This window comes from Syzygium oleosum, unplaced genomic scaffold, assembly GCF_021117445.2.
Source record: "Syzygium oleosum isolate NSW1041296 unplaced genomic scaffold, Sole_v2.1 Sole_v2.29, whole genome shotgun sequence".
NCBI lineage: Eukaryota > Viridiplantae > Streptophyta > Magnoliopsida > Myrtales > Myrtaceae > Syzygium > Syzygium oleosum.
This window is the reverse complement of record NW_026607513.1, coordinates 4,006,060-4,032,758: the sequence shown is the minus strand read 5'-3', so window position 1 is coordinate 4,032,758 and position 26,699 is coordinate 4,006,060. Positions and strand designations below refer to the sequence as shown.

The window sequence follows — 26,699 nt, the reverse complement described above, 5'->3', positions numbered from 1 at the left end:
TCACCCGATCGGCCTCTCCTCCCAAAGCACGCCGCGCCACGCCCGTCGCCGCCGCGTCACCGCCGCGCCGGTCGCCGCCCCGACCCGGCCGGTAGCCCCGGCCGGCCAGCTCGGACCTTGACCAAGCCGCGTGCCCACACCCGCGCCCGTTGCCCACGCCCGTGCCCGTGCCCGCCGCCGCGCCCGTGCCCGTACCCGCCGCCGCGCCCGCTGCCCGCGCCCGTGCCCGTGCTCCGTCGCCGGCCGCGCTCGTGCCCGCGCCCGTTGCCGCGCCCGTGCCCGTGCCCGTGCCCGTGCCCGTGCCGCCGCGCGCCGTGCCCGTGCCCGCCGCCGTGCCGTGCCGTGCCCGTGCCGCGCCTTGTGCTCGTGGCCGGGGCCGTGCCCATGGCCGAGCGCCATGGCCGAGCCCCGCGCCCGTCGCGCCCTTGCCCGTGCCGAGTGAGACACTGTTCACCGGGCCATTTTAGGCCCGAGCCGATTTTCTCCGGGCCAAAACCAACTAAGTGACTTCCTAAACCCTACCTAGTACTTTGGGTATTTTTAGACTTGTTTAGGATGTGTTTAGTACCGGCTTAGGACTTTAATTATGCGTGGGCTAATTAGACTGATTGTGCTTAATTGGTGAATTATTGTGGCGATAATTGTGCGGCTAATTTAGTGATTGATCGAGATAAATATGCCCGACTGGAATTGTCGTGGCGCTTGTGGGTGAATTGGATTAATTGAATGTGCCGACATGAATGTCGGGTCGGTGGACCGATGTGGGGAGCATGAATTGAGTTGAGCGATGTGGCGTGCGAGATTGACATTAGTGAAAGGGTGGTGATTGAAATTGATTTATATGACTAAGAGCATGGTGAATTTTGTATTATGGTGCATGTGCATGAGAAAAGCCGGATCGATCGGAGGGCGCCAACCCGAGGGTGTTGACCGGGTTGTGAGAAAGGACACGTGGGGTGTTGACCCGGGTCGTGTGAAAGTTTGTTTTGAAAGGTCCCGTGGGGTGTTGACCGGGACGAGCCGGATTGATCGGAGGGCGACCATGTAGGGTGTTGACCCGGGTCGTGTGAAAGTAAGAAAGGTCCTGGGGTGTTGACCGGGACAGAGCCGGATTGATCGGAGGGCGACACGTGGGGTGTTGACCCGGTCATGTGAAAGCTTGTTTTTGAAAGGTCACGTAGGGGTGTTGACCGGGACGAGCCCGGATTGATCGGAGGGCGACACAGTGGGGTGTTGACCGGGTCGTGTGAAAGTTGGATGGATGCGCATGTGAAATGTGTTTGGGTTGAATTGGATGAACGTACGTGTGTATGGCGCTCAAATGATTTTGATGTGTCATTGACTATTATTGCATTATTACGATTTGACTAATGTGCAGTGTGGGCATGTGGTTGGATGGAGAGGTAAGTCCATTTATGTGAATTATATATATGTAATCGGGTAGATTGCATGTACGACTTGTCTGGGTACGCATTGGCCTATGTGGGGTATAGGGGGTTGCTTATTGAGACTCGTTCTCACGGTTATTATATAACCATTTTCAGATCTGCGACCGTGATTGATTGGAGACGACACCAGGGTATCTCGGGGATGGAGGACGGGTCAAGTTACCCCATATTTTGTGTGCCCCTCTTTTGTATAGCGAAGTAGGATACCCCACCACTATTCCCTTTTGATGTTGTGTATTTGGAATTATTGTTTTGTGCTATCCCTTTGTCATATTTTATTGTCTGGGTTGTTTTAATTTCGGCTTCCGCTTGCCTTTATCGTTGGGTGTTTCGTTTGGGTCGGCGACGCGTCCCGGGACGTCGCGTTCAATGATTGACCATCGAGGGGTGTCGCGAGCCCGTTGGGGTTCGGGCGTGACATCCCCGTTGATTTGGTATCGAGCAAGGTCGCCTTGATCCAAGTGGTCGAAGCCTGGAGTGATAAGGAGCGATGACTTTGGGGTAGCCAGTTAGGGAGACTCGTGTGCCATGCGTACCCCAGACCGTGTGATTATGATTGCTGAGCGATTATATGCAATGATATGTGAAATGCAGGTGCGTCAGGACTTGAGGTAAGTGCGTGAAACCTGTTGGTTGTGATTGAGTGATGTTGGTGACTTGCTGCCTGCTTTGTGAATTGTGGTTGTGATTTGGTGTCATGGATGATTGGCTGCCTGCTAAGTGAATTGTTGTTGTGATTCACTGCCTAGGGCTTAGACTAGTATAGTTGGCCTAGGTCTCTAATTCCTGGATGGAATTTAGCAGGTGAGCATTTGTGAGAATCGGTAAGATGAGCAGTCGAGGTCGAGGTAGAGGTCGAGGTAGAGGTCGAGGTCGAGGTCGAGGTCGCGTAGCCCCGTTAGCTGGAGTTATGGAGGATCCTAGGGTGGATGAAATCTGGAGGGCGCTCGAGGAAGCAGGAATACTATCGAATAGACAGACGAGGGAAAGAAGTGCTACTGTCGCCGCTGCAGCTGCCAGCGAGATTATTGGGAATAATGGAGGTCAGGGGAATAATGTGGTTGGTGGAAATCCTGATCCAGTGCGAGTAAATGCAATCAGGCCAATGTCCAAACTGGTCGAACAATTTCTGAGGTTGAAACCCCCAAAGTTTGATGGGAGAGGCGACCCCGAGGCTGCACCAAGATGGGTTGAAGAGCTACAGAAAGCTTTTGAGGTGCTGGGGTGTACTGAGGAAGAGAAGGTAACGCTAGCAGTCTACCAGCTTCAGAATAATGCAAGTGATTGGTGGAGGGCCACCAGAGGTCAAGTATTCCCCGCTGGTGCTGCCCCGAATTGGACTGTTTTTACCGAGACCTTCAATGGTAAGTATTTCTCGGAAAGTGCCCGAGAGCAGAAATTAGCAGAATTTATGGGGCTCCGCCAAGGTCAGAGATCGGTAGATCAGTATGAGGCCGAGTTCGCCAGACTGTCCAAATTTGCCCCAAGGATGGTGGAGGACCCGATGGACAAAGCGAGGAGGTTCCGGGATGGGCTGAAGCCGGACCTTCGCAGTCAGATGATTTCGTTGAACTTGAGAGGCTACAATGAGATATATGAAAGGGCTCGAGGCAATTGAGCGAGATCAAACGGATCGGGTGCCGCCGCCACGGATCACGGTATGCCCTGGCTAGGGGACGACCGTCAATTTGGGAAAAGACCCATGGCAGAAAATAGTCGCTTTGTCCCTCCCGTTCGGAGGAATATCGGAAAGCCAAACCGTTACCAGAACGCCCCGGGTAGGCTATGTGGAGGAAGACACGGGAATGGACCTTGTCCAAACAGGGGCGGATCGTGTTTCAGATGTGGCGGAATGGGCCATCAGTTTAGGAAATGCCCCAATAACAGACAGGCTGGGTCGCCTGCACTACCGCCGCCGCCGCCCCGGAATGGAAATCAATTTGGAGCTGTTCAGCCAATCAATCAGGTTAGGCCGCCGATACAACCGTGGCAACCACGAGTAGGACATCAAGCGGGAGCTGCTCCACCGAATAATTAAAATTGACTACGGGCGTAAGGAAAAGTGTAAGTTGTGGTTGGGAAGGAAGCGGAGGACCTGCCTTAGTGGTTTAAGTACGATGTGTAAGGATATTGGGTGTATTAGAAGTGCTTTTTGGAAATTTTAGATTCGAATGGTCATGGAAGATGTATAATTACTCATGGTAAATTGACGCAATCAGTTTTTGTATTTTGGAATTACTGATAATATCCTTCGACAAAAATTTGGATGAATGAGTTATCGCTTGGAAATTTCAGATTTTGTAAAGAACAGGAGCGATTGTTTTTGGGAGACCGTTGGATTGAAATTGGATGGATTGAGTTTTGTCATTGAGGCGTAGAAAGATAACTATATTATGATTAACTCGTTGGTTAAGGAGCCAAGACTAGAAGACATAGCCGTGGTGTGCAACTTTCTCGATGTTTTTCCTCAGGAATTGCCGGGACTGCCACCTGATCGAGAAGTGGAGTTCGCGATTGAGTTAGCCCCAGGGACGGAACCGATCTCGAAAGCACCCTGTAGGATGTCACTGTCGGAATTGAAGGAATTAAAAGTCCAAATGCAAGAGTTGTTGGACAAAGGCTTCATTCGCCTAGTGCGTCTCCATGGGGAGCGCCGGTGTTATTCGTGAGGAAAAAGGATGGATCCTTGAGGTTGTGCATTGACTACAGACAATTGAACCAGGTGACCATTAAGAATAAGTATCCGCTGCCAAGGATTGATGACCTATTTGATCAGTTGCAAGGGGCGTCGGTGTTTTCAAAAATCGATCTGAGGACTGGCTATCACCAATTGAGGATCAAGAAGGAGGACGTGCCGAAGTCGGCATTTAGGACGAGGTATGGACACTATGAGTTTACGGTAATGCCGTTTGGACTGACGAACGCCCCTGCAGCCTTTATGGATTTAATGAATCGGGTATTCAAGGAATTTTTAGATCAGTTTGTGATCGTGTTCATAGATGATATTCTGGTGTATTCAAAGAGTTCCGCCGAGCACGAGGTACATTTGGAAAAGGTTCTATGGACTTTAAGGGAACACGCACTCTATTCTAAGTTTAATAAGTGCGAATTCTGGCTTCATTGAGTGGCGTTCTTAGGACATGCGATACTGGGGAAGGGATTGTAGTGGATTCGACAAAGATTGAAGCCGTCACGAATTGGCCGAGGCCGACGTCAGTAACCGAGGTTCGGAGCTCTTGGGTCTAGCAGGCTATTATAGGCGCTTCATGGAAGGGTTTTCGGCACTAGCTACGTCGTTGGCATGGTTGTTAAAGAAGGAGACGAGGTTTGAATAGACGGATGAGTGCAAAAAGGTGCTTCCAAGAATTGAAACAGAGGTTGACGACCGTGCCAGTGTTAGCGATCTCGTCAAGTTCGGGAGGATTTGAGAATTACAGTGACGCGTCGTTAGGAGGATCGGGATGCGTGCTAATGCAACACGGGAAAGTGGTGGTATATGCATCGCGTCAATTGAGACCGTATGAGCTGAACTATCCGATGCATGACTTGGAATTGACCGTAATTATATTTGTCCTTAAGATTTGGAGGCATTACTCGTGTAGGGAGAAATTTTAGATTTATACAGATTATCAAGTTTAAAGGTATCGGTTTTCTCAAAAAGAACTTAGCCTGAGACAGCGTCCTTGGATGGAACTCTTTAAAGACTACGACTGCGATATTTTATATCACCCCGGAAAGGCTAATAAGGTAGCGGATGCACTGAGTTGGAAATCGAGCATTGCGCATATGATGGTCAAAGAATGAACCTTGTTGGAATGAGTCCGAGATTCAGAGTTTAAGTTTGAAGTGAGCCATGTTTTCAAGTCTACTTGTCGTATTGAGGATTGAACCGGAGATCCAAACTAAGATTAATGCTTTACAGTCGACGGACCCAGAGATTCAAAAGATTCTGAGTAAGGATGCCACAAAAAGGAAATTGGATTTTCAGGTATCCGAGGATGGAATACTGAAGTTCCGTAGACGGTTGAGTGTACCCTGTGATGCCGAGCTTAAGGAGGGGATTTTGTCAAAAGCTCACCATAGTAATTACAGTATTTACCCGGGTAGCGCGAAAATGTATCAGGACCTATGGTAGCATTATTGATGGAAGGCATGAAAGTAGATGTAGCCAAGCACGTGACCGAGTATCTAACATGCCAACAAGTGAAGTCACAACATTGCAAGCCGGGTGGAATGTTGCAGCCATTGGAAATTTCCGAGTGGAAATGGGAACACATCACGATGAACTTTGTATTGGGATTACCGAGAAGTCAAAGGGGTCATGATTCGATTTGAATAGTAGTCGATCAATCGACAAAGTTAGCGCATTTTCTGCCAGTACGAAAGAACTTCGCCTTGGAAAAGTATGCCGAGATTCACGTGCGACAAATAGTCCGTGCAGACGGAGTGCCAGCGACAATCACTTCAAACCGGGATCCTAAATTCATTGCCGCTTTTGGATAAGTCTTTGTATGGCATTAGGAACAAAGTTGCAAATTAGCTTGGCCTATCATCCTTAGACATATGGCCAGTCTGAAAGGACAATTCATACTTCGGAGGGCATGCTACGGGTATGCATATTGGATTTTAAAGGTAGCTGGGAGGAATAGTTGTTCTTGGTTGAGTTTGCCTATAACAATAGCTATCAGCAGAGTTTTAGAATGGCACCATTTAGGGCATTGTATGGCAGGGTTTGCAGAATACCGGTTTATTGGGATGAAGTGGGTAAGAGGAGTATCACGGGTCCCAAGTTGGTTCAGTAGTCGATTAAAACAGTCAAAGTGCGATGTGGGAAAGTGAAGAGTTGATGCGACACCAGTACCCCCCATTTGTTTGAATAGTTGGGTTGAATTGTAAATTTCGAGGACGAAATTTTTGTAAGGGGGGAAGAATTGTGACATTCCGGATTTTGGCCCATTTTTTGGGTTTATAAAACGTGTAATTCGTCAGTGCGCTTATAATAGAATTTCGCCCGGGAACTGATCACTCTTGGGTTCTTGTTTTTAAAAATAGAAATTTTGCTAGAATCGCACTCGATCGGATTTGGCCGTTATTTAGACCCCGAACTTGGCAGTCAATTTCCGGGAGTTTCGGGACAAAATAAATTGGACGGTGTCAATATTATCGTAGCCAGCGTTGAGATTGTCAGGAACAATGGAAAAATAGGAGTTTTTGACCGGGTGCGAATTTGGACTAGTAGACCTCCCTCGCTATAGTTTGATTTAATTAATTCGGCCTTTGTCCCTTTTTATATGCGAGGCTTATTTTGGACCGGTAGATCGCTTTCGGTTTTGAATTTGGGTCATCGGATTGCATTTAATATTTGAATCGTGACCGTTAAATCGATATTTAGTTTGAACCGTGTCCGTTGATTCGCGCTCGAGGATAAATATTAACTTTTTCTCTCTTTCTCTCTCCTCTCTCCTCTGCCGCGCCGCCCGTCCCCTCCCCCGCGCACGTTTCTCTCTCTCTCTCTCTCTCTCTCTCTCTCTCTCTCTCTCTCTCTCTCCTTTCTTTTTCTTCTGGCCGCACGTCTCCTCTGCATGAGTCCCGTCCACGCCCACTCCCCAAGCAGACCAACCCCTTTCCCCCCTTCTGACACACTCTCTCTCTCCTCTCTCCTCTTCCTTTCTCTTCTTCTTTCTCTTCTTCTTCTTCTTCTTCTTCCTTTTCGGCCCGATCGTCTCCGTCCGTCCCGGTTCACTCGCTCGCCGACCGCGCTCGAGCCCGCCGTCGCGTCGTGCCGCCTCGCCACCGTCGCCCGCAAGCTCGCTGCCGCCGCGCCGTTCGCCCGCCGCCCGATCGCCACCTCGCCGGCTTGCCCGCGAGGAGCGCGCAGCAGCCTTGACGAGCTTGCCGCCGCTACTCGTCACCCCGGCGCTCCGCCCGGCTCGCCGGCGCGTCGCGCCCGGCCACCGCCTCCGCCCGTCGACGCCGCGAGACCCGGCCGCCAACCCCCTTGCTTCTCCCCCCCCGCCTCCTCCTCGTGCCGGGTTCTCGCCCGAGCCGAGCCGGCTCGCCGCCCGCCGCTCCGCCGTGCAACTAGCCGACCGTCGCCGCCGCCGCGGTCCGCCGCTCCCCTCCCTCTATCTCCCTCTCCTCCTCTTCCTCTCCTTCCCTCTCGTTCTCTGTCTCTCTTTCTCTCACCCGACCGGCCTCTCTCCCGGCCAAGACGCGCCGCCACGCTGGCCGTGCCGCCGCGTCACCGCTGCTGCCGGGTCGCCGCCCGACCAGCCCGGCCTAGCCCCACGGCCAGCTCGGACCTTGACCAAGCCGCGTGCCCACACCCGCGCCCGTTGCCCACGCCCGTGCCCGTGCCCGCCGCCGCGCCCGTGCCCGCACTACCCCGCCGCGCGCGTTGCCGCGCCCGTGCCCGTGCCCGTTGCCCGCGCCCGTGCCCGTGCCCGTGCCCGTGCCCGTGCCCGCCGCCGCGCCCGTGCCCGTGCCCGCCGCCGTGCCCGTGCCGTGCCGCGCCTTGTGCTCGTGGCGAGGGCTGCCCATGGCCGAGCGCCATGGCCGAGCCCCCGCGCCCGTCGCGCCCTTGCCCGTGCCGAGTGAGACACTTTGTTCACCCGGCCATTTTAGGCCCGAGCCGATTTTCTCCGGGCCAAAACCAAGTAAGTGACTTCCTAAACCCTACCTAGTACTTTGGGTATTTTTAGACTTGTTTAGGATGTGTTTAGTACCGGCTTAGGACTTTAATTATGCGTGGGCTAATTAGGCGATTGTGCTTAATTGGTGAATTATTGTGGCGATAATTGTGCGGCTAATTTAGTGATTGATCGAGATAAATATGCCCGACCGAATTGTCGTGGCGCTTGTGGGTGAATTGGATTAATTGAATGTGCCGACATGAATGTCGGGTCGGTGGACCGATGTGGGGAGCATGAATTGAGTTGACTGATGTGGCGTGCGAGATTGACATTAGTGAAAGGGTGGTGATTGAAATTGATTTATATGACTAAGAGCATGGTGAATTTTGTATTATGGTGCATGTGCATGAGAAAAGCCCGGATCGATCGGAGGGCTGCCAACCTGAGGGGTGTTGACCCGGGTTGTGAGAAAGGACCTGTGGGGTGTTGACCCGGGTCGTGTGAAAGTTTGTTTTTGAAAGGTCCTGTGGGGTGTTGACCCGGGACAGAGCCCGGATTGATCGGAGGGCTGACCTGTGGGGTGTTGACCCGGGTCGTGTGAAAGTAAGAAAGGTCCTGGGGTGTTGACCGGGACGAGCCGGATTGATCGGAGGGCGACTGTGGGGTGTTGACCCGGGTCATGTGAAAGCTTGTTTTGAAAGGTCCTGTGGGGTGTTGACCGGGACGAGCCCGGATTGATCGGAGGGCGGCACTTGGGGTGTTGACCGGGTCGTGTGAAAGTTGGATGGATGCGCATGTGAAATGTGTTTGGGTTGAATTGGATGAACGTACGTGTGTATGGCGCTCAAATGATTTTGATGTGTCATTGACTATTATTGCATTATTACGATTTGACTAATGTGCAGTGTGGGCATGTGGTTGGATGGAGAGGTAAGTCCATTTATGTGAATTATATATATGTAATCGGGTAGATTGCATGTACGACTTGTCTGGGTACGCATTGGCCTATGTGGGGTATAGGGGGTTGCTTATTGAGACTCGTTCTCACGGTTATTATATAACCATTTTCGATCTGCTGACCAGTGATTGATTGGAGACGACACCGGGTATCTCGGGGATGGAGGACGGGTCAAGTTACCCCATATTTTGTGTGCCCCTCTTTTGTATAGCGAAGTAGGATACCCCACCACTATTCCCTTTTGATGTTGTGTATTTGGAATTATTGTTTTGTGCTATCCCTTTGTCATATTTTATTGTCTGGGTTGTTTTAATTTCGCTTCCGCTTGCCTTTATCGTTGGGTGTTTCGTTTGGGTCGGCGACGCGTCCTGGGACGTCGCGTTCAATGATTGACCATCGAGGGGTGTCGTGAGCCCGTTGGGGTTCGGGGCGTGACACCAAAGCCAAGAGATGTGAAGCCTATTTCTTGCAAATGGGTGTACAAGATAAAGCGCCGCGCAGATGGATCAATAGAGAGGCACAAAGCTCGTCTGGTAGCTCGAGGGTTCTCTCAACAATATGGACTAGACTATGATGAAACGTTTAGTCCAGTTGTGAAGTTTACAACTGTACGAGTCCTACTGGCACTTGCAAAACGAAAAAGTTGGAACTTGTGGCAAATGGACGTGAAAAATGCATTTTTGCATGGGGAGCTAGATCAGGAGATCTACATGAGCCAACCAATGGGCTTTCAGAATCAAGATCATCCTGAGTATGTGTGTAAGCTCCGGAAGGATCTCTATGGGCTAAAACAAGCACCGAGGGCTTGGTATGGTAAGATTGTTGAATTTCTTACTCATAGTGGTTATTCAGTGACATGTGCGGATTCTAGCTTGTTTGTCAAAGCTAAAGGAGGGAAGCTAGCTATTTTGCTGGTGTATGTGGATGATTTAATCATCACAGGGAGATTGGGAAGAAGAAATTCTCCAAACCAAGGAGAATTTGTCAGTTCGCTTTCAGATGAAAGAACTTGGACAGCTCAAACATTTTCTTGGTTTAGAGGTCGACTACACTCAGGAAGGAATATTTCTCCATCAGCAAAAGTATTCAAAAGATTTGTTGAAGAAATTTGCAATGCTTAGATGCAAGCCAATCTCGACACCGATGGAGGCAAATGCCAAAATGTGTGCTCATGAAGGGAAAGATTTAGAAGGTGCTACCATGTATCGGCAGTTGGTGGGTAGTCTTATCTACTTAACTTTAACAAGACCGGATGTTTCTTTTGCAGTTGGTGTGATGAGTGGCTACATGCAAAATCCAAAGAAGACTCATTTGGAATCAGTTCGTCGAATCTTGAGATATGTGAAGAGCATGCTTGGCTATGGTATTATGTACAAGAAAGGTGGAGATTGCAGACTAGTTGGCTACTGTGATGCCGACTATGCAGGTGACCATGATTCCCGGCGTTCAACTACTGGGTATGTCTTCATGCTTGGGTCCGGAGCAATTTCTTGGTGTAGTAAAAGACAACCAGCGGTGTCTTTGTCAACCACGGAAGCAGAATACCGAGCAGCAGCGATGGCAGCTCAAGAAAGCACTGGGCTTATGCAGTTATTGAAAGACTTGCATCAACCAACAGAGTATGGTGTCTCTTTGTACTGCGACAACTTGTCGGCAATACGTTTGGCGGAGAATCCAGTTTTTCACGCAAGAACTAAGCATGTGGAGGTGCATCATCATTTTATCAGAGAGAAAGTCTTGCAAGAAGAAATTGAGTTGGAGCATGTCAAAACAGAAAACCAAGTTGCAGATTTGTTTACAAAAAGCTTGAGTAGCAATAAGTTCGAAAGTTTCTATCATCAGCTCGGTATGGTGAAAAGAGTAGAAGCTGGTGTTGAGGGGGAGTATTGAACAAACACAACACCAGCACGTGAAGTAGTTTTGAAGTGGTCAAATTTCAGTTTTACATGTCTTCAATAATGTAGTAGTGGAGTCCTAGTTTGTAGGGGTTTGTTTCTACACGTTTTAGTTAGTGAGATATGTTAGTGGGTCTTTGTTATTGTTATCATGTTGTTATTTTCTTGCTGAGTTTTTTTTCTCAATGTTATGCCTATTCAATAGGCTTGTGATCTGTTGAGTAAAAAGTACGAGAGTTTTTCAGCATCAATTTTTTGTGTGTGTCCTCTTCTACTCCTTGCTCTCTTTAGAGGTTATTGAACCATACTTGCCGCTTGTTCTTTTTCAACATATAATACTTGCGAATTGTTCGATCCATAGATCCTAGAAAGTTGCCGACGCGTGTCCTTGTGGCATCGATTCCGTTACAACTCGGATACGGTGCACAGCAAGGAGGCAATCCCGTTGTGATGAGTCCGGCGACCTCAGTGGATCTCGGGAATTCAATTTTCAGGCAAGTAAAGTTGGCAAGGCGGAGAATGCATAAAGAGAATTGAACCATGAAAGTGTCGGGTGCTATTGTCGTAATGGTGGGCTAGATTGTACCGACGGAGGCGGTAAAAACCATACTGTTGAGGAAGCTTCAAGCTGAAGCCGTTCAGGATCATGTTTCCGCTCTGGAAATCTTCCAAGCGAATCCCAATGGCGATCAAGATGTTGTGAGGAGGTTACGTCGTCAAGGACGTCAAGAAGGAACGTTTTTACTCCTACCCTCTCACTATCACAGTTTTCTAGTTTTCCTTCTTGACGTCCTTGACGGTGTCAGCTATTCGCAACATCTTGATCACCACTGGGATGCACTTGGAAGATTTCTAGAGCAGAAACATGATCCTGAACAGGTCGAAGCTTCCTCAACAGCATGGTTTTTTCCACTTCCATCTGCACAATCTGGGTCACCGCTGTAACACTAGCGCCCGACACTTTCATGGTTCTTTCCCTATATACACTTTCACGGGATATTCGTAAGCTCTACAATCTCTGCTCTCACTCCAAAGGACACACGATTTTGGAACTTGCCAACCAAGCCCTCTAGATCACGCAATCCAAGCCTCTCACAGAATACAGAAACCATTAAAGCAAATCGATCTGCATTTTCTTGTAAAGCTTGAACCATTCCTCAGGCCACTTTATATGCTTCACAAACTTCAGCCACAGGAGCTTCCTTCATCACCAGATTCAGATCGTCGTCTAGAGCTTCGAAGTCTAAAGCTCCTACACAGTGAATTGCATATTACGAGCAAAAAGCAATCACACTATTGATGGAAAAGGCATCGGCTTATACACTGTCAACGACCTGTATTAAAAACAAAATAGTAACAGCTTCATCGTGTTTCGGGTGCTCCTGGTACTAGGAGCACAGTAAGCAACTGTAAAGAAAATAAATCATCTTTATTTGACAAATCACAGTCGTGACTATCTCCAGGATCATTATCTCAATCATGAGTGAGTACTGAAGTATGTCAGCATGTCATAAACAAATGCATACTAGTGAAGCAGGGACAGAAGTCGAACACATGCCTCCGTATCGAATTAACTTATATTATGGCTGGCTGGTCCTTGGAGAACATTGAATTTCAAGGTTCAAGAGTGCAGTACTAAGATTGATGATACAATAAGGCAGGACCACTGCATTAGCTGTTTTGTATCCTCAGCTATGCTGCTATTACTGGCATTCCTTTGGAAGCCTCTAAGGACACACTCCTCATCTATTTACAAGTCCTCAAACGATAGTTATCACAGTGCTTGCAAGGGAAAGTATGAATCATACTGTCGAAACATGTCATGACTCTTAGACAGGGAAAGCATAAGAACTGTACCTGCACCAATCTTGCCAAACTGAGAGCAACATTGCACACACGAAATGCTTTCTCATCTGGAAGCACATGGTCGTTTGAGATTACGGACTTCTTTTGCAAGTTACCCTGTGACCCTTTTGGGTAATTGTCCAGTCTTGTGTTGAGCACATGCTCGACCACCTTCGGATTCACAGTAATGACTTTTAGGCAATTGTCGAATCTTTTTGGGTAATTGTCGAATCTTGTGTTGAGCACATGCTCGGTGAATGGTTGGGGATGGAGAATTTCTGAGGAGGCGAGTCTACCAGTCAGAAAGGTTGTTGAAGTCATTCTCCCAACTAGACGTACGATAACTATTGCAAAATGTGACGTTGGCACAAAAGTTTGTCTAAGAAATAAGAGAAATACATCGAAGATCAGAGATAAAAGAGGTGGTGAACAACAAAACATAGATGAAGAAGAAGCAAGAAGAAGTTCGAAGCTTATGAAACAATGAGAACTCTATGGACTCCATAGATGATATTTCTTAAGAATAAGAAAGAAAAATTCACATTGGGAAGGAAAAGTTAAGTGGGGTAGCTGCAAATTGGAGTGAAAGATTTCTCATTTAAAGAACAACCCTAAAGTCATTGAGATAAATATTTTGTAATTCATCAATCGAAATGTTGTCATCAAATGTGAGGATGTGGCCAAATCTAATGCAATGAGATGAGCATTTTGATAACACTGCACTAAATTAGCTTCCGTTTATTACGAAAGTATGAGAAACATAGCCTAAAGGGAGCATCCTCAATTTAAATCTGACCTGGCTTTTTAAAGAAATATAAATTCAAGTTCAAAGTAGACAATGAACGAAACAACGTGGCAATTAGGACTCCAAAAGGAGTGAGCTGCTATGGAGCTGAAAGAGCATTGCGCTGTTTTTCTCCATTTGAAAGCCTTAGGTTCTTCATTTTCATCTCCTTCACCCCTACCAGCAAAAGCTTGTAGAATCAGGAACAATTGATTCATGGCTTGGAAAATACTCCTAAGACAATATCCCCCAGTTAAATAAGGAAAAAGCAAAAAAAGAAGAAGATGCACCTTATTCATGAGAGAGAGAGCGCGCGACTAAGTCTATGAACGACGTAAGGATTACGGGCTTGTCATGGATGCCCGGTTGATCCCACGTTATCCCTTCCAGAAGCTCTTCAAGAGTCCCAATTCTTGTTTAATGATGAATTGGGGTTATGGTCGGACGAATTAGGGTTAGGGTTTCAATTAAAGGTAATTTAGTCTCAATTTGCCAATTTGGGGCAAGGACAGAGGGCCGACAACGGTGTCTCTGCACCTTTTTTACTGATTTCATTTCTCAGGAGAGTCACGTCGGACAATTCAAATTGAATTTATTTCTCATTAAATTGTCACGATGATTAGTTGGCCTTTTCACGAAATTGGATGGATCTCGGCCTAAATGAAATTTTACTTTAGTGTCCTGATTGTAACATTCAAATAGTGAAATGTATCCACATTCTGAACACTTCATATAAACAGAAAGGTAAAAAGGATCATGATAGTTTTGACATAAGAAAGGCTAAAGATAATTGAACATGTTAAGAATTACATGCGACCAATGAAACGAGTCTAGTTCTTGCAAACCTCAAGACTAGAAACATAGATTATATGCGCTCGCGACAAGACATAATTAAAGTGAATAGAACTTGTGAATTATTTCCGATCCTTCGATCCTAGGAAGACGTGGACGTGTCTCCTTGTGGCATCGATTCGGTTAAGAACTCGGACGTGCATTGCCCACACGTACACGGGGAGAAACAGCGCGGCGGTCAGCAAGGAGCCATAAAATCCCTCCAGGATCTGTTTTGCGACCTCGTTCGAATTCGGGAATTCGATGAGATGGGAGATGAAGTAGGCAAGGCCCAGAATGGACATGGAGAAGTAAACCATGAAAGTCTTGGGAAATTGTGCAATAGCGATGGCCCAGATCGTGCCGATGGAGAAGAAGAAAGCCGTGCCGTTGAAGACTGTGAACACATACAGGCTTGAGCCGCTCAGGATCATGTTCCCGGCTTCATGTGGCTTTTCAATAGCAATGCTGCTGGAATTGGTGGCAACGACAGTGGCATTGGCGGGGGGATTTGAAGAGTTCTCCTGCCAGTATCCTCCCGGAGGACTGAGAGCCGCTTGGTAGGTGGCGGTCGCAATTAAGGTAGACACTAACAGAATCATGTCGCGAGCGGATTCATCTCTGAAGCCAAAAAAGTACGCGGACCTCTCGCCGGCAGTTAGTTCTGCGCTAAAAAACTGTGATAGAGAGAGGGTAGGAGTAAAAGGTCTTGCGAGACATATTTGACGTTGTAACCTCTTTGCAACATTATGATTGAATGAAGGATTCGCTTTGAAGATTTCCAGAGCCGTCTTTTCCTCGAAGTTCTTCTCGTTTATGTTCACATGCCCAATCAACAGCCTGATGATCTGGAAGTTCCAGAAATGCAAAGGGAACAATATGAAATATGGGTTGCTAAATTTGTATTACATAAAGACAGATCAATATGGGTTAACTGGTCAAATTTGGGTCGGACCTATTTTCAACCCACCTAAAGCTGACCAGATCCACATGTTCGACATGTTTATTGTTGGGTTAGATTATGTCGAATTCAAGGATCGAAAAATAAAAGTACGAGCAATCATGAAATTTATGAAATATACCTCGGGCTGATTTTCAAACGCAGCAATATGTAAGACGTTGTTACCATTTTCGTCTTTCCAATCCAATATTTTTGTCAGATGGAGTCGCTTGAGCCATCCAAACAAAACCTTGAACGCTTTGAGGCTGTGGCTCTTGACGGCAACGTGAACCGCAGTCTCGCAGCGGCTCGTCAAGTCTTCGATGGAGGATCCACAAGAGGATAAGAACTCGGCCAGGATCTCCATCTCATTATCTCCTTCTTTGCCGGCGACAAAATGCAGAGGGGTGAGTCCGCCTTGTCCTCGGACTCGGATCAACTTGGGGTCGAGGGTCATCAGTGCCCTTACGGTGCGATAATACTTGTGCTGCAGAGCCAAGTGCATGGGGCTGTAACCATTTGGATCGAGCTTCCGAGCAAAGGACGGCTTCAAGATGGCCATCTCCATGGCCAGGTGGGTTTTCCCAGCCGCCGCGGCGACGTGTAGCGGAGTGTTTGGGAAGGGGTCCTTAGATAGACGATCTAGGAGTTTTGGCTCCTCCACGAGTAAGCTGTGTAGCTCAGCAACATCATCATTTGCTATTGCGAGTTGAAGCCGAGGGTCCATTATGTGGCCGGGGAAATGTAGGAGTGGAGGGGGCTTTGCTCGTAGATGATCACAATAGCTTCACAATCAACAACATTTTAATAAGGTGAGGGAAGCTGATTCTGATATTCGTGGACCGTTCGTGCTTTTCACTTTCCTTATCCTATTTTTTAAGAGATAATGACACAAACAGTCCTTAAACTTTGGCATAATGTACAATGTGATCCCTAAACTTTAAATTTGTTCAATGTAGTTCCTGAACTTTAGCCTAATGTGCAATGTGGTCCATGAACTTCTAATTCGTTCAATATGGTTCATGAACTTTTGGTATATGTTCAATCTAATCCTCGAACTATATAAAAATATTTAATGTAGTCCTTAATTTTGTATAGTTTAGGGACTAAATTGAACATGTACCAAAAGTTCAGGGATCATATTGCACATTGGGTTAAAGTTCAGAGACCATATTGAATACATTAAAAGTTTAGGGACCACATTACATTTTATGCTAAAATTCAGGGACCATTTGTGTCATTTTCCCATTTTTTTAACTAAGCTCGGTACTTTTCTTTTTGTTGGGTAGGGTTGCTTTTTGCAGCCCAATTACGGCAGCTAAGGGAAATAGCGTACAGAAGGTGTTTCCTTTATCATCCTAGATAGAAGTGGGTTGAGTCTTTGAAAGTGAGTTTCACATTACATGCAAATTAAAAAAATAAGAAATGGAAAAGGCCATGCATTGGCCCTATCAAGGCCCCTTTAATCGGAGAAAGAAAAGACGCCTGGAGATGACAAAAAAGATGAGAATAGACATTAGTGTATCTACTTATGTTTATCTATAAGTGCATGGCGTGCGCTCAGGTAATTGAGAGCAGTTGTGCTTTTCGTCGAAATTATCATGTGTCTGCTCATGACCCGATGATTCGGATTATGGCAAATTCATGAACAACTTCTCAAGAGTAAGGTCAATGCAAGGAAACTCGGAGATGATTAGTAATGCTGAATCAAAGCGGAAAATACAGCAATAGACAATATCAGTTGTCACTAATGTGCTCATAACATTGAACTCTGGAAGTGCACTTGTTTTTTGTCCATCAATGTAAGATATATCATTGTAATGTGCCCATTTCCTCATTTTTGGAATAAGATAATTAGTGCTTGTGTGAGAAAAGGTAAGAAAAAGAAAGAATTAGCACAAAGAAAAAGGGTATGGTAAGAGGTATCCTGTATCATGGAACTTGTAGCTGCAATGAATAATTTTCTAATCATTCTGTCTACTTTTAAATACGTTGAATATTTCTTGATTGGACGCCTGCCAAATAAACCAAATACGTCAGAACTTCTGAAATGCAACGAATGAAATATCTCTTTTAAAGTACTCGTTTGTGACAATAATGGCATCACTTACACTCGAAGCTTGAAACTAAGATGAAGAAAGTGAAGTCGGCCTTCATGAATCACAATCGATTTAGGATTGATAGTACAAAAGACCAGAGTGACTTTCGCCAAATGGGTCAATTTACGCCTTTGATGCGTAAGCCTACAAGTATACACTAACAAAGTTCTCTAAAAGTAACCCTAATCATCTTTCCATCTCTCGCTCTCTTTTTGCTATGTTATAAATTTAAATAATAAATTACGTTTTTATTTAACAGCTTAAACTTTTTAAAAAGTTAGCAGTGATTTCACGAAATTTTACATGATATCAGAATATGAGATTCTGAGTTCAAATATTTCAGATCCTTATTTGCCTCTCTAATTCTTAAAGAAAAGTAGGGTCGTGGATAACGAGTTAGACAAATCAATTGTTTGTTTAGTCAAGAGAACGTTGAAGTTCTCAGTAAATTTTACGACCGATCAACGTTTCTTGGGTATAGTCGTGTATTGCAAGGCTTGGGGGGAGGGAATCAATGGATGAAGCTCGTGTCTCTCATGGCGAATCGACTAAGAATGGAATCTTGGGAATACCAATTTTGTGTGGGGGAGCATCGGAAAAGTGAAAACAAAAGGGCAAAAGTAAAGGGCAGATAAAGATGAGAGAGGGACAATAATGGCATCACTTACACTTGATTGGACGCCTGCCAAATAAACCAAATACGTCAGAACTTGTGAAATGCAACGAATGAAATATCTCTTTTACAGTACTCGTTTGTGACAATAACGGCATCACTTACACTCGAAGCTTGAAACTAAGATCAAGAAAGTGAAGTCGACCTTCATGAATCACAATCGATTTAGGATTGATAGTACAAAAGACCAGAGTGACTTTCGCCAAATGGGTCAATTTACGCCTTTGATGCGTAAGCCTACAAGTATACATTAACAAAGTTATCTAAAAGTAACCCTAATCATCCTCCCATCTCTCGCTCTCTTTTTGCTATGTTATAGTATTTAAATAATAAATTACGTTTTTATTTAACAGCTTAAGTTTTTTAAAAAGTTGACAGTGATCTCATGGAATCATTTTACGTGGTATCAGAACATGAGATCCTGAGTTCAAATCTTTCAGATTCTTATTTGCCACCCTAATTCTTAAAAAAAAGTAGGGTCGTGGATAACGAGTTAGACAAATCTATTGTTTGTTTAGCCAAGAGAACGTTGAAGTTCTCAGTAAATTTTATGACCTATCAACGTTTCTTGAGGGAATCAATGGAGGAAGCTCGTGTCTCACATGGCGAATCGACTAAGAATGGAATCTTGGGAATACTAATTTTGTGTGGGGGAGCATCGGAAAAGTGAAAGCAAAAGGGAAAAAATAAAGGGGAGATAAAGATGGGGGGGGGGGGGGGGGGTCACAGAAGAGAATGCATGGATGACAAAACAAAATGCTATTTAAATTTTAAGGAAATGCAATGAACTATAGTTCTATGTGTAGACGGGATGTAATGAATGCAGAATTATATAAATTAGCTATTTTTGATCGAGGATCGAGCTTCGCCATGATTAGGGAACTAGAACCTCAAAGTGATTTTCTTTAGAAATGCATGTTTTTTACTTGCCGGCGATATTCATCAGTTGTATCGTACTGCTAATATTTTCACTAAGTCACGTACACTCACGCGTTTTCAAGATTTCCGCTTAACCTCTTTCACCGACATAAATCGCTCCCACCTAGTAGTAGTAGGCCCTAAAGGCTGCCAACCCTGCATCAGAGGGCATCACATTCTGTAGAATTTGAGGCGATGACCATATACTTACTCTTTTGTGTTGGTCGTGAAACTCCTTGGACTTCTTCCAATCACGTTTTACGTTGATTAGGATTGCCTGGTGTGGTATAAGATATGTTTTATCGATGAAAGCCTCCAATTAAACATTGGGAGCTCTCTCGTGGCTGCATCTTACACACATAACTAGCGATAACTTTACCTCACCTGACCATCGTGTTAGAGACGCCTGATATGGATGTGGAAACGCTAGTTTGTAAGTTCCGTGTGTACGATTCACGCCTCGCTGCATACAATTCACGACTCGTGTGTTAAGGGATTTCAAGAGAGTGTGTACCGGCCCAACCTCATCTCTCGTGCTATTGTCGATCTTGCCCACGTATCTCTGGGTCAAAAAAATCGGATTTCGAGTTATTTTGATAGGGCTCGTAAGTCTTTGGATATCCTTTTCTTTCTCTGAGAAGTACAATAATCTCCATCTTAGGGTGCGAGTTGATATGAAATGGAGATTACATTGAAGTATGCTAAATGAGGAATCCAATGCGGCCATGTTATATGGTGAGACTGAGAGGTTGATGCTTGATATCATGTTGTGCTCTTCTTCTATGGATCTTTTTGGACGAGATATGATCCATTTAGGGATTAGTGAGACTTAGGGCCCGCCTATTGGTGTGACGGAAAATGTAAGAATTATGGGGCATGGAAATTACATGGCTCAACCATAAAGCTCTGTTATCCACCTTTCTTGTCTTTCGTTATTTCTCATCAAATTGTCACATTCATCAGCGTTACCGTTTTCGCAAAATTGACGGATCCCTGTCGAGTCCTGATCGTAACATTCGATTAGTGAAATTTACTCACTTAGTTCGAACACATCATAGGAGTGCACTTAATTGCTTATTTAAACGGGAGGGAAGGTAAAAAAGATCGTTCCAATTTTAGTTTTGATTTAAAAATGGTTAAAGATAATTGAACAGATTAAGGAATTAAAAGAGATGAGTCCATTACATGCATCTAATAATCAAAAGAGTCATAGTCCTTGCAAGTCTAAGGCTAGAAACATAAGATTATATGCACTTGCGACACGGATAGTTAAAGTAAATAGCACTTGCAAATTACTTCCGTCCCTTAAATCCTTCGAAGTTGCCGACGCATCTCCTTGCGGCATCAATTCGGCTTAGAACTTGGATGTGCTTAGGATAAGTCGTGCGACCTCAGCAAATATCTGGAATTCGATTATAAGGCAAGTAAAGTAGGCAAGGCTGAGCGCATGAAGAGAATGGAACCTAGACAGTCACGGGCGCTGGTGGCATAGCGGTGACACGGATTGTGCCGATGGAGGCCAAAAAAACCGTGCTGGTGACGATCAATCAAAGATTATAATTGATCGATTATACCAATCCAACATATTCCAAGATTAGATTTGATTTCATGTATCCATCGTTATTATTCCCTTAGTTGCCCGTTCATTGTATTACAAATAGGGGCTTATACATGTAAAGGAAATCAAGTTGAATCAATACAATAAAAAACATTCTCTCAACTTCCTCCTCTTTTTCACTTCGTGTTATGGTATCAGAGCCTATATTTCTTCCGTGACCTCCAACGATTGCCTCTGATTCTCTGTAACCTGCAAAACAAGATTAGCACTCCAACGTAGGAATCAGTATTTGAGCAAATAAACACAAAGTCAATTTACTTTCTTACGGTTACCATTCCAAATCATCAATCACCTTCTGAAGACAACCAAACTCCAGAAGTCACTGGTCAGGAAGAGACACCTTCGCACTTGTCACATCTTGTCGAAGGCGTACTGAACCAGAATTCCCGGGCCCAGACATAGCCTACTTCATGGGTTCCTGTTCAAGCCTAGCCAAACCAGTGGCAGGCCATTTCGAGCCAGCCCATCCAATGGCTGCCTGTGCAAGCACCACCCAATTCATGGATGTATGTATCGGCCCAAGCCAACCCATGATTCATTTGTCAAGGGCTAACGAATAAGGCCCACGATGAACATACCCAGCCCAAGGAAAGCCCACCAGCCACTGTGGGGGCAAGCCCAACTCTTGGGCCGGGATGGTTCCATTCGGGTCAACCATCCAAATCGGGCACACTAGGTCTGGGAACGAATCCCTACTTGGATTTGTTCCCTACCAGATCTGCGCCACAAGAAGTCGCCCAGAGCCCGGTGACCCATTGTACACCTCGACGGCCGACAGACCGGAGCTTCGCCTCATCAACCAACAACTCTCCGGTCCCGAGAACTATTCAACGTGGTCTCGAGAGTTCTGACGAGCCTTGATGATAAGGACAAGGACAGTTTCCTTGACGGAATCGTCCTGGTTCCGACCATGACCGCCTGGAGCTACATTGGAGAAAATGTAATCAACTCGTTTGGACATGGATAAGAAATTGCATTGTCCCAGAGGTCGCGGCCGGGCTTCCTCCGACGGAAGATTTGAAGATTATGCGGGAAAACATAAAGAAAATGTACAGAAAACTTGATCGGGGAAATTTTTTTAAGCATACCTTTTCTCTCCACTAAATTAACTGGAGGCAAGGTGATCCCTATATCACTCCTTTGTTTTCCTTCCTTTTCCTCTATATCATCCAACCAAAGAATTGGTAGGCCAAATAAAATGAACTCAAATTCAAAGCATCATGAGATTAAGATAGTTTTCCCACTAGCAGTTTTTAAATTGAAACTTTTGGCTTGTTTTGATTAAACTTAAAAATAAGCGCTAGTGATGATAATTTAAGCGCCGAATATGGAAATAAAATTGTTCAGTAATAATTAAAAAAATACCATGTTTACGTTTTAACAATATAATTGGGAGGATTCTAATTACTATCCATCATGCTGATTACTAGATTAAGTGAATTTTGATTAAATTGAGTCTTTTAAGTCAAATTCTGATTAGGATTATCATAAAAGTTTAATCTTCTAGTTCTAAAATTTTCATTTCCAGTACTTAATTGGATTTTCAAACAGCCCCATATGTATCGATTAAATTAATCGAAAACAATTAAAAGAAATCTACATACTCATATTATCACTATCTTATTATGAGTATTTGACTTTATTTTTTTTAAAGCACTACTTTTTTACCGAATTTTTACAACCCATCTGAATGGCATAAAAAGTCTATTATGCTGGAGAGAAATAATATGATTAGAGCCATCACTAAGGAAACAAACGAGGATAAAAGAATGGATCAACCAGTAAAAACTGTATATTAGGATATAGCCTCCACGGGAGCTTTGTGAAAAAGAGAATTGGAAGTAGGGGATTGGGAGGGACGGAGTAATATTCAAATTCATTCTTCCTAATTCCTTTACTTCTCTCCACGAAAAGAAACCAAATATGGCGATACCGTGCAAATCTCCTCACTCTAAATGTTTCTGAAACCACGTATATTCAACCATTATCATAACATTCCTTTCCTCCGAAAGACTATGTCGAAAGACTTCCCCCTTTGCATTTTGTGGGTGTATGCTTCCAGCGCTCGTGTTTGCGAGCTGCGACTCGGTGCCTTTCATTTCCACCGGGCCAATTATTAAGCTGAATTAGGAGGAAAAGCTGTTCGAAGTACCGAATTCAAGCAAGATTAAAGGTAACCAGGGGATTAAGGAAATAATAGAGGAGTCCATTACATGCAACTATAAAAAAAATAGCCCATTTCTTGCAAATCTCAAAGACTAGGAACATAGATTATATGTGTGCGCGACAAGTATAGTTGAAGTAAATAATACTAGCGAATTATTTCCGATGCTTCGTTCCTAGTAAGTTGCCTGGGTGCCTTCCTATGGCATCGATTCGGTTTACAACTCGCTTGTACATTGCCCACACGTACAAGGGGAGACACACCGCGGTCAACATCAAGAGATGATAAAATATCACTACCAAATCTCCCCCAGCCGGTTGGGATTTCGGGAATTCGACCCCAACGGTAACAACGAAGGCAATGCCGAAACTGCCTATAGACAAGTAAACCAGGGCACTGTCGGGCAACAGTGTAATAGCGGTGGCCCAGATTGTGCACATGGAGGCCCAAAAAACCATGCTGTTGAGGATCGTGAACGTATATAGCTGCAAACCCTTCATGGTCATGTTTCCGACGTGATGTGGTTTGCCAATAGCAATGCCGCTGGTATTGGCGCTAACGACGGTGCAATTGGCCGGGGTATTTGTAGAGTTATCTTGCCAGTATCCTCCTGGAGGGGTGAGCGCGGCTTGGTAACTAGCAGTTGCGATTAATGTAGACACTATAAGGATTATGTTGCGAGCGGATTCATTTCGGATGCCCAAAAACATTTTGTACTTCTCATAGACAGTTGGTTTCGTGCTAAAAAACTGTGATAGAGAGAGGGTGGGAGTAAAGCGTCTTGCTCGACGTTCTAGAAGGCATAACCTCTTCGCAAGATCTTGGTCGCCACTAGGATCTTGGAAGATTTCCAGAGCCGTCTTATCCTGGAAGTTCTTCGCATTCACATCCGTACACCCCATCAACAGCTTGAAGATCTGGAAGAAATGCAAAGAAAACAAAAATAAGTACGTATTCCTTCAATTTTGTCCACAAAGTGAGCTCATGCCCTATAGGCTTGAATAATGCTAGTGATGCAATGACGAATGTAAAAAAAAAAAAACCTTATTTATCAATTACCATCATTTCAACCAATGGAGTGAAGTACTAAACCTTTTCAATAGTGCGCTTTAATCCTTTCACCCGAATTTATTTATGTGATAGCTAGGTATTGCCCATGTGAGTTGTAACATAGGCAAATTCACATAATGGATCACCCGAATTAGTATGATTTTTCATAAAAGTTTACAAATTAATCATGTCAACTAAAAAAATTTAGGATTCAATTACATTTTATATATAAGTTTTTTTGGCTTTGAAGAGAAAGACTATCTTATTTTATGTGTAAGAATCAACTGATCGAGAAGTAATTTTTCCTTCCACAAAGTGATTATTTTATGTTTGTGCTGGCTATGTTCGGATGGACTAGTTTTAAAAGAAGGAAAGAGAATTTCCTAATCAATAGGAAAAACAAAAGAATAGAATAGAATGAATTAAGTTATTGCTGTGTTAGATAGGAGAGATTATGATGGAAAGAGTTGGAAGGAAATTATTTATCCAAAACCATCCAACCCAGAGAGATTTAGAGCTCACTAAAATTGAGTTTTATAAGGATTCGAAGAGAAACAATCTTAATCATACCTTTTCTCTCCACTAAATAAACTGCAAAAAAGGTTATCTCTGTTAGAGTAATTAAATATTAAACTACGCCTTCATCTAACAGCTTAAGCTTTTAGAACAGTTGGCAGTAATTCCACAAAACCACACATGATATCAAAGCCAGGAGATCCCGAGTTCAAATCTTTACGGGCCCCATTTGCCTCCCAATTAAATATATCCACACTTAGTACTAGTCAAAAAGACCAGACTAAGCGTGAGAGGGAGTGTTAGAGTAATTAAATATTAAACTACGCCTTCATCTAACAGCTTAAGCTTTTAGAACAGTTGGCAGTAGTCCCACAAATCCCTATATCCTCCAACCAAAGCATTGTTTGACCAGTTGAAATGAACTCAAATTAGAAGCAGCACGAGCTTAAGATAGTTTGGATTCTTTTTCATGTCGCTTTTTTATTAATTAGATCCTCTGCCATATTTACTTTGACTCAACTGACCAAATTTTTTTTGTTTTTTGTTTTGACTTAGCTTCCTCTTCTCCTGATATTTTCCCTTTAAACTGTTAAATGTGTTGGGTCTAGATTGGGTATGGATCGCCAAAATAGTTTTATATTAAATGTGTCCAATTGTGTTAAGTTGGTCAATTTAGGTCGAATCTACCCAAACCCAATCCGACCCACCTATTTGATAGATCCATGCCCTGATTAAATTATGTTGAATTCAATAATCGAACAATGAAAGCACAAACAGTCACGAAATCAGTGAATTGAACCGGCATGAATGAACTATACCTCGAGCTGCTCTTCGGACGCAGCAATATGTAAGACGGTGTTACCATCTTGATCTTTCCATCCCAAGATATTTGTCCGATAGACTCGTGTAAGCCATCCAAGCAAAACCTTGAATGCTTGAAGGTTGTGGGTCTTGACGGCAACATGAACCACAGTTTCGCATCGACTCGTCAAGTCATTGATGGACGAGTTGCAAGTGGCTAGGAATTCAGCCAAGAGCTCCACCTCCATGTCTCCTTCTTTTCCGGCCACATAATGCAAAGGGGTGATCCCGTATCGTCCTCGGACTCGGATCAACTTGGGGTCGAGGGTCATCAGTGCCCTCACGGTGGAATAATGCTCGTGTTGCAAAGCCAAGTGCATGGGGCTGTAACCTTCTGGATTCAGCTTCCGAGCGAAGGATGGCTTCAAGATGGCCATTTCCATGGCCACTTGAGTTTTTCCAGCGGCCGCGGCAATGTGTAGAGGAGTATTTGGGAAAGGGCCCTTACATGCACGATCTAAGAGTTTTGGCTCCTCCACAATGAACCTGTGGAGCTCATCAACATCATCATGTTCTATCGCTTGTTGAAGCCGAGGGTCCGTTGTTTTGGCCAGGGAAATGTAGGAGAAGAGGGGCTTTGCTCGTTGCTGGTCGATGGAAGTGCGAGTACCCAACTTGCAAAATCATAAATAGTGCTACAGTCAACGAGAATTTAATTCGATGGGTCAATGCTTATGACTTTTGCCGCAGGAACAACTCATCCGATTGGAGGGTCTTTCTCCGTCAGAGAACTTACATGCCAAGTTTCGCCATGAGTCGGCCAAGTCATGAAGATAATTTAAAATTAATCGAAGATGTGCAATCAATCCTATGCCAATAATTTGCGGTCCGACAATCTTTTTCTTTCTTTTTTTTATTTAATGTTGTTGGGTGTCATTTCTTCCCAGTTACAAGAAGTTGGGGGGAGTAACAGCTGAGGCTGTCTTGATAAATCACAACTACACCGCCCTGGTACTCAATGATGGGAACTACTTAAACCGTGCGGAGTATAAGAATTCCAATGCTTGAATTCAACTGACAGCGAACTCCACATCTAATTAGAGTTTTTTTGTTTTTCACTAAATTTCATGAAGTCTTCAAGTGGCCAAAACAAAATCTTAAATCCTCAATCGACCATCTGCCCAATCTTTAAGCCCTATTTCTACACATATCCCTATTACAGTCTAGAAGAGTAAATCGATGTCCATAAACTGGTTAGGCCTTAGAGGGTTCTTCATAATTTGTTCCTCTTTAATGTAATTGGCAATTGAGTTTTCCATTACGATAAGATCGGATGGCTGCTGTAATAGTTCACTTGCTTTTAATCTCAAAGCTTATATGTTAGAACATGATTCGGAATTTAGCTTGTTAACCCGACCTGACCCGAATTAAACTACGTTCATGTCAGAGTAGCAATCAAGATTTGAATGTCCCTACTTGAACTTTGTATTGGGTCCAAGTTTGCTCGAAACACGACAATTGCCTTTT

The 26,699-nt window shown here is 44.6% G+C and overlaps 2 protein-coding genes across 2 annotated transcripts; both read right to left on the bottom strand.

Annotated features, from left to right (window-relative positions):
* Window positions 1-14,371: 14,371 nt before the first annotated feature.
* LOC115662265 (ankyrin repeat-containing protein BDA1-like) lies at window positions 14,372-16,088 on the bottom strand. The gene is made up of 2 exons (XM_030584430.2): window positions 15,476-16,088; window positions 14,372-15,241 (listed from the first exon to the last, which is right to left on the bottom strand). The coding sequence occupies exons 1-2, from the start codon at window positions 16,058-16,060 to the stop codon at window positions 14,477-14,479; spliced, it is 1,350 nt and encodes a 449-aa protein (XP_030440290.1). The 5' UTR covers window positions 16,061-16,088; the 3' UTR covers window positions 14,372-14,476.
* Window positions 16,089-22,861: 6,773 nt separating this feature from the next.
* LOC115662267 (ankyrin repeat-containing protein BDA1-like) lies at window positions 22,862-25,833 on the bottom strand. Its single transcript, XM_030584432.2, has 2 exons — window positions 25,190-25,833; window positions 22,862-23,722 (listed from the first exon to the last, which is right to left on the bottom strand). The coding sequence occupies exons 1-2, from the start codon at window positions 25,613-25,615 to the stop codon at window positions 22,961-22,963; spliced, it is 1,188 nt and encodes a 395-aa protein (XP_030440292.1). The 5' UTR covers window positions 25,616-25,833; the 3' UTR covers window positions 22,862-22,960.
* Between the last annotated feature and the right edge of the window lie 866 nt (window positions 25,834-26,699).